Genomic DNA, 8,731 nt, shown 5'->3' with positions numbered 1-8,731 from the left:
GCCACTGGCAGGGTGCTGTGGAGGAGGATCTAGGTGAAGGAGAAGGAGGGCTGTTGATGCGGAGGTAGAAAGGAAAGGGGGCCTGGTCTTCCCCTTCTTCAGAGAGATAAACAGGAGCACTTTCCAAAGCAGGGTGGGGTTGGAGAAACCTCCTGATTCCTTGTTATAGGGGGGGAGGGGGAGTGAAGTGGGAGAAAACTTGGGATTCCTTCTAGGTCTGTTCACAGATCTGGCTTGTTTCTCACTCTCCATCCAGTCAAGGTCTTACCCACTTGTGCCTGTGTGGCCCACCCCTTCCCCACCTTCATTCATACACTCCACATCCCCCATCCTCATACCCTTTTCTACCACGTCACCCCATTTCTCCCTTTTGGCCCTCACCACTCTTGTTCAGTGCATCTGCCTTGAATGCCCTTGAGCTCCCCCAATTTACCTGTGCTCAGAAAGCCCCTTCACCCAACATACAGCTCAAACCTTGCCCCCATCCCACCCAACCCCACAAATACCTCTTGTGATGAGGTAACTTTCCCTCTTCCTCCCACCCACAGCCTCTTCAAGCTAAGGACTCAGTCTATCCAAAACAAAACTTCCTGCTGTCCAGGTCCTTTACTGGCTTCAGAATGTTATCAACTCTTCTGAAAATACTGCTCTAGATAGCCAGTGATGCTCATAGTGATTCATAAAAAGGGAGGGTAAATACAGGTGCAGCTTGGGGGCATTAGCTGGCCGTCCCAGGAGTCATGAAGGAATTTGCTGTCTCTTTATTCAGCGGCTCATTGGTTGGGTGGGAGTTTCACCAGACAGAATTCACAAGGGGGGCTTTTGCCTCTTTCCAAGCCCCAAATTTAGATCTACAAAACCTCTGCATAACACTGGAGGCTCCTAAGTCTTCTTGGCCAGTTCCCCAGTAAAGTCCTCTTGGGAGGCTACATTTCCATCAGCTATGCTCTGGCCATCCAGAGACCTGATGCCTCCACACCTGTGGAACAACTGAGGCACTTCTCTACCTTTGCATCAATAGGGCCTGGGTCTGCTGGATGCTCCTTGCCTCACATAAAGCACCACCAAGAGGAAGAGGAGATGGTCACCTCAGGTGTGGGGGACTGGGCTTCAAAGTCAGTCAGGTAAAATAAGGATGTAAACCCAGTTTTGCTACATGCCAGGGAAGTGCTTAGTCCCTCGTCTCTCGGATTTCAAAAGGAGTGAGTGTCTTCTTCTTTCTCCCTTTCAGATGAACATTCTCAGGGGAGGGCTCATGAGTGTCAGTGCCAGGCAAAGAGATAGGATTGTCTCTAAGAATTATAGAAAGTGAGGATTGGAAGGGACCTCAGGAGGTCATCTAGTCCAACCCTCTGCTCGAAGCAGGACCAGCCCCAACTAGATCATCACAGCCAAAGCTTTGTCTAGCTGGGCCTTAAAAACCTCCGAGGATGGAGCTTCCACAGCCTCTCCGGGTGACTTGTTCCAGTGTTTTACCCTTCTTGCCTGGACGTAGGGGCCCAACATTTTCCTATGTGCCTGGTTTAAGTCACCCCCATTTCCTTGGTATGAGCTAAATCAGATGGTTCCCTGTTCAGCCTGTAAATCACTGTGACTTCCCTTTGTAGGTGCCTGTTTCTGAACATTTTAGGAACACAGAAGTGGAAAGGGCCTCCTCACCACTGAGTTCAGTGCCCTGTGTTTCCAGGCAAACACTTACCCAAGGGGTCCCCAAAATAGCCATTCCAAACCCTCAGAAACAATTACAAGGAACAATACCTGAAACACCAGGGGTGCTATCTAACGTACCACAGATAAAAGCAGGGGGAAGAAGAGAACACTGTCAATGTCCTGCCCCTGCAGTGGCAGGGAAGTAGTTGGTTCACAGATGCCCAGAAGTTAGGAAAAGGACCACATGCCACACCACTGGGAAAGGCAATCACTTCCTCCACACCCTACATAGTCTGCACTAGTCTGACATGGGCAAAAAACTAAGACCGTCTTGCCTCCAATCTGTGAGCTTTCTAAGTAGGAAACCTGGAGTTGTGAATTTCACAAGGCAGAGAGGCTCAAGCATGAGGCTTTGCAATGCTGAGCTTAAGGTCCCCCAAAATCAATCCCAAAAATCAGGGTTCACTGGTGGTGGTGGGTTGCAGTCTGACAGATCCTATATTAATCTGAAGGTTCCCCTGCTATCTCCCGCTATGCCCCTCTGCTCCATTCTTGTGAACAGGGAGGGTCTTCAGTCCCAATATCCTGCATTTTTGAGAAAATAGAGACAACAATGAGAAGCTGGCATGGACTCTCAGGTGTGCTAGCTTGCAGAACATGCCCTTCTTCCTAAGGCTGCCCTTCAGTGGTCCCTCCCACTCCCCCATTGCAGAAGCCAGGAGTGAAATTCTAGCAGCTTTAGAGCCAGTGGGGATTTGACTTTAGATTCTCTTGGTGCTGGGTTTCAGAGCAGGATTGTAGCAGATTTTGTAGCTATTGTTGGTAAGTTTCTTGCTGGACTTGCATGATGTTTTTGAAGACTTATTGTATGGAAGAAGAGGATGACTTTGTGCTGATACCAAGTATATCTACACTCAAGGCATAGCTAAAACTGCAGCTCACCACCTCTGCACTTACCCAACTCCTCAGGTAGATTTGGCAGCCCAGGCTCAGCTCTGTCCTTCTGTGGTAGCTAGCATTACCTGAGCATTTCAAGCTAGCTGGAATCCATCAAACACACACTGTGCTCACAGAAGACACTGCACTGCTCAAGTGCTCAGGGTCCCTCAAATGACACATTGTAATTTCAGACTCTGCCAGTAGGTGGCACTGGATTGGGAATTTTAGGGTAGCCGCAGTTCCAAGGAAGCCAGTGACCCTGAATATGTTACAGTAAAGAAGCAACTTTATTCTGCTGGTTGACCACAGAGAAAACACATGCTTTCAGTTTCTCACAAGGAAACTGTTTTTTTCTGGGCTGGAGGCACATAGCCAATCTTGATTTCATCGCTGTATTAACCATGTCACTAAGGGACAGGCATATGCCAATGTTGGCCTCCTTAATGCAAAATGAGAATGAGGCTCCAGGGAAAATGCTGGATGGACTCTTTCAAAAAGAGGCAAGAAGATTAGAAGTTTCCTTGGGAATTCACTGAAATTTCCCGTGGCACTTAGGAATTTAGAAAATGCTTCCTTTGGCTGGAAGGATGTGATATTAATCATGAAGGATGAGCATCACAGACCTCTTGCATTTCTCCAGTTCACTGCAAAGTAAAGCAACTGTAGGGTGCTGACGTAAGATGGGGCATGCCGAGAAGCAGATTATGATGGTTTCTTCTGTCCTTTGCATGTTATCTCCTGGTTACTCAAAAATAAAGAAATAAACTGTATCCTGACTCAGCCTTGAAATTAGTCAGAGAGGATTGCACAAGCTGTTGGCTGGCATGCTGTGCTGTGCTGTGCTGTGCTGGATGTATGTACAAATCATCTCCTGGGATGGCAAACACAGCCATCAGGTGGAACTGCTGATGAGCTGGCTTTGGGGGGGCTCCAGAAAGGCCATTTTTTTAGATTGCCCCATGCAACTATATTGCAGCACATAAGGCAGCATAGTTCTTTCCAAAGGTCCAATTCAAAATCACTGAAAGCTGTGGTAGGGTTTTCATGAACTTCAGTGGACCTTGGATCAGGTCCTATTTTCCCCCTTTTTTATGCTGTAATTGTGGGCATCCAGTGGCTTATAAGAAACAAGTCAAAGCAAAAATAAAAGCAGGCAGGGGAAGTTTTAAAAATGTTTGGAGCACCTCAACAAGGAGAGGCAAGATGCTCAACAGAGATGGTGCCTTCCCCTGCTCTGGACAGTGCTTAAATTACTCAGGAGAAATTGCTCAGTTCCCTCATTTGCAAGGGGACTGACTGCAGCATGGCCAGCGCCAAGCAGCTCAACAGCCCCAAGTCACAAACCAAAAAAAATTGTAAGCCTGACCTAACCAGTGTTGTTAGATATACAATATTTATCCTATCTGTACAGCAGATTTGACCCCTGTCCAATGTATGAGAGATAACTGGGAACACGGATCCTTCAGGAAGAGTGCTTGCATTTGAAGGAAAATGTTCACCTTTGATCAATTTACCAACCTTAATTTGTCTTTGTGACATCCTTTCTGCAGGTGGACCTACTCTGAGGCCCACACATACATGACCATACTTCTGAAGCTAAGCATGTAACAGCAGCAGACAATGATCCTGAAGTGGACTTTGAGGTAATAAAGTTCTGAGGGACTGAAGAGTGAAATGCTCAAAAAACACTGCCGGTAAAATGATAAGATCATCTGTGAAAGCTGAATGATGTTCATATTTGCATATTCCTAAATTATTGCAACATCTGATCAGTTTTTGCTAAATGCAGTGATTTGGGGCCAGGGTTGATACAATAGTTCCATTTTTCAAATGGAGCATCTCCTGGTCCAAAATTCATAAGAATTTTTTTAATAAACTTGTGGATTTGGGGGCTTTTTGATTGTTGACCTTCCCTTCCATTCCCCAGCCCTTTGTGTGACCATCAGTGTCACCAGTTTTCCCACATGTTAAGCCAGGTGATTTTGGCCCCTGTAAAAGAAGCTCTCACCACCACCCCCACATCTACCCACCCACAAATCAGTCTTGATCCAAGATCAGTGCTGTGCCCACATCAGCCTGTGACCAAGCCCTGGCACCAGTTTTTCCCTCAACTCGGCCTCTTAGTTCCAGGGATTCTTCAACCCCACTTGCTCTTCCCCAGCCAGACACTGAACGGAGGGAGGTACAGGGAGCTGAGGAACCAACTTGTTTGCAGGAGGGAGCTGGGGAGGAAGAAGCAGGGCTGTCCTGAGGTGTTTGGATCTTTCTGCTTGCACCCTGTCTCCCCCACCCATCCCAAATGGGAATGAGGTCCGATTGCTGCAGCAGCCTTGATCTTCCCCCGGAGACAAAGGGGCCAGCAGTCAATCAGAGACGGGGAATATCTCATGGCAGGACTGAAACTAGTTATCTGGGTTGACCTCCACATGGGATTAAGAGGGTTATCCGAGGCATCATTGCTGCCCTGCTTATTTATCTCATGAGCAGAGAAGCTGAACATTAGGAATCAACATTTCCAAACCTTGGGTCACAAGTATGTACTCCATTAATTATGGTACCAAGCTCTTGTTCTCTAAAGAGCTGAAACTAGGTTTTAACAAATCCAGTTGCCATCATTTTTCCTTGTTCTTCTACAGAGCAGTAACACATTTGTACAATTTAGAAAGCCTGTGATACGTCACAGTATCTTGAACAATGCATGACCTCTTAATTCATGTGTTTGATGGAAAGGAGACATCCTCATGTTCCCCCACAGTGCAATTTCTCTGCTATCCTTTCAAACAATCTTACTGCTTTATATCTTTTTTTGTCTGGCTTTGCCCCCCATGTATCTGAGGAGAGCCATGAGCAAAAGGAAAATTAAAAATAAACATCTGTATCTCAAGTCATTCAGACAAAAGTGAATTTGATCCCTTTTTATTTCAATTTATATAGCAGTGCTTTACTCTAAAACTGTACCACAGCAATTAGCTTTTGCAATTCCCTGCAGAGAAACAAACTGATATCCTTCTTTGCTCCATTCATTGTTCTGTGGATATTTTCTTTAACTCATATGAAAAGTCTGGTCCCTTTCCAGCCCCATCCAATCTACATTGCCTGCAGGAGGCTGTCCCCTGCTGTGAAAAAAAAAAAAGGAAAAAAGTAATAAACCCCCAAGCTGCCTTTTGGTGAGATGCAGAGTTGGCCAGGTGGGAATTCACAAGGAAGAATTCATATCAGCAGGCTCCTTGCCTCTCATGGTCCACTTATTCCTGTCCTTGATCTCTTCCACCAACCACCCTCACCCTCTGGCCACACAGAAAAGTTTTGGTAGGGAATGCTATAACCTCCTCGATTCCAAGTGGATAAATGAACAAATCCCATGTTGGCCTCTATTCCACTGAAACATATGATCTAGATTATTATAGAGACTTATCTTTGCTGGAAAGGCTTGCAGGTCTTCATTTTCCCCAACACACTTGCCATCTGGGGATAAAGGGTATCAGGAAATAATGCTAATAATGTATTCCAGCCTCCCCCCACCCTCCTACCCCCGGATTTATACCTTATTTCTAATGTATACTATATATCTAAACAGCTTGGCCAGCGTGTAAATAATACAGATACAGTTACAAGGTTTGGCAAATTTCTTGAAGAACATCACAGTGAATATGCTGCCATTGCCTTATTTCATTATTGTTGCCTCTCTAACACGAAGTAGTGGAACTTTGGGGCCTTACAAATCAACTTCCCAGTGGACTAAAAATCAGTAAAATCAAATGCAACTAATTGATTTACATGACAGTCCCTGAACCCAACCTGAACACCAATACTTCATTCCTCCGAAGCTACTCTGCTTCCCAAAATTGACTTTTGTGAGAAAGTTTAGAGCAGAGAGCAAACCTTGCTATTTGCAACAATATATGCATAATACAACTAATATCAATAAACCGTTTATTCAAAGAATACATCCTGCTCACACATAAAAACAAAATGTGAAGGTCTACGTGTAAGAGCGTCATTTGAAGACATTTCATGGAACAACAAATAGGGTCAGATCTAGTATTAAATTCGCATGGCTTTCTGGGCTCAGGGAGATGATTTACTGGCCTCCCAAAAAGCAGGTTACTAGGCCCAAGAGAGCTCCAGGTTGGCTATGGAAAGGTATATCTTCACTGTAAGAGGGCGATATGCTCACATAGCCATACCCAAACTAGTGCCAACATAGCTGGCTTGGATAAGAGCAGTGAAGATGAAGATGCATTGACAGAGACTCACCACCCAAGTTAATGACCTGCATCCTGGACAGTCATGAATTTTCTCCATGAAGCACAAGCCATGACATCTCCACTGTTGTTGGAACCTATACTCAGATAAAAGCTAGTTTGGGCCTGCCTCCACACACGGCCATTGTATCTCCCAACTGCAAAGCCAAGGAGGAAAAAAAAACTCTCCCCCACCGCAATCATCTCTTCATTCTCCATGCTCTGCCACTCCCCAGCTGCGGGCATGGTGCCCTGTGTGCCTCATCATGGTGGCACAGGGCTCATGGCAGCCACATTGAGCTTCTCTGCTCTGCTACACCAGGTCCTGCCCACTGGGCTGCAGAGGCCCCAGGAGGAGGGCAGCAGAGCAGGGAACCCCGAGCCTACAGCTGGCAGCCCGCATCCGCCCTCACCCTGCACACAAATCTGGGGGGCTTGTGCCCCCATGCCCCCTCCAGGGTGCACACAGTGGAAGGGAGCCAGCCCCGCCCCTGGACGAGCTGCCCACAGCTTCATCCCACTCCCCGCCCAGGCCCTGTGGCTGTGCATTGTGGCCCCAGGCCCCAAGCCCCATGCACTGTCCAGGCTGGGAAGCAGCCCCAGACCTGCCCAGCTCCCTCCCTCCCTCACTATGGGGGCCTCAGTTCCTCCCCACCACATCAGACTTACCTGCTGGAGCTACTCTCCTGGTTGTCTGGTGGCCATGTGCATATGTACATGAATGTATGCACATAGCACCCATGCCTAATTGCCCTCCTCCTGCTCCCCCCAAACTCTTTCAGGTTGGAACTCTTAAAATGAGAAAAATCCAGGTTTTATCAGGTTTTTCTGTGGTGAACGGAAAGCCCGGATTCCTGGTCATAGCTCATCAACATACATCAGTTGAAATACTTTGCTAGGGCAGAGCCTCCGATTCATAGTCCTCCCCACCCCCCAAAAAATTGTGTTTTAATTTAATACAGAGCAATGACGAGATCTGAAAAATATGTTCTTAGTTTCCTGTTTTGCAGAAAGCACCCCTTGCCCTTTCCCCTTTGGCAACAGGGTCTTTCTAAAGGGGAAAAGAGTGTATCAGTTGGATGAGTCAGCCTCTTGTGATCACGTGACCTGTTGAGTTACTGGATGCTACATGTCAAGTCATTCATACAACCACTGTCTCCCCTGCCTTTTCACAAACAGCCAGTGAAGAAAGACTCTGAAGGCATTGCGTGTTTCTGTAAGGCAGAGGGCTCAGGCAACAGCATATTTCACTGAGCGTGATGCAACGTACAAAACCATACATTTTGATCCAACCTGGCATTACTGCACTGTGACACTGGTGTGACCCCATAGATTTCAGTCTAATTACTGGAGATAAAACTGGAGTAACACAGTGGTGAATCAGGCCCATAAATTTTCTTAAGACCTTCAATACACAGGTAGCCTGCAATACAGCTAAGTAGTGACTTTATTAGCTATCTGAAGCATTGCTTTAACTACTGCATCTTTCTACAATCAGTAACCCTGCAATGTGTCAAGCCTCATTCTTCAGGGCAGCAGTTGATTCTCTGAGAAGTATGAGAAGGAATCTTTTCCTGGCAGAAACTCCAGTAGACTTACTAGAATCTCTCAGTGCTTTGTACTGTTTCCTGCTGGTTTTTCATGAAGCTTAGTACCTCATGGAGGTGGAACCTGGTAATAGGCATCAAGGGTGGGACGTTCCCAAAGATAGAAGAGAACTAGGCATCCAAGTCCTATTGACTATAGTTTCATAGTTTCTAGGGTCAGAAGGGACCTGAGCAGATCATCAAGTCTGACCCCCTGCCATGGCAGGAAAGAGTACTGGGGTCAAATGACCCCAGTAAGGTGTTCATCCAGCCTCCTCTTAAAAACCCCCAGGGTAGGAGCCAGCACCAGTT

General features: G+C 46.6%; 1 protein-coding gene across 1 annotated transcript in view; it reads right to left on the bottom strand.

Annotated features, from left to right (window-relative positions):
• Positions 1-1,723, bottom strand: part of THBD (thrombomodulin) — a 15,422-nt gene extending 13,699 nt beyond the window's left edge. Inside the window, exon 1 of the mRNA XM_019515870.1 lies at positions 1,700-1,723. Coding sequence (XP_019371415.1) covers positions 1,700-1,723 — 24 coding nt within the window. The remainder of the gene's footprint in view (positions 1-1,699) is intronic.
• Between the last annotated feature and the right edge of the window lie 7,008 nt (positions 1,724-8,731).

The sequence above is a fragment of the Gavialis gangeticus genome, unplaced genomic scaffold (assembly GCF_001723915.1).
Source record: "Gavialis gangeticus isolate Ggan-Ray unplaced genomic scaffold, GavGan_comp1, whole genome shotgun sequence".
NCBI lineage: Eukaryota > Metazoa > Chordata > Crocodylia > Gavialidae > Gavialis > Gavialis gangeticus.
This window is presented reverse-complemented; position numbering and strand designations above follow the sequence as displayed.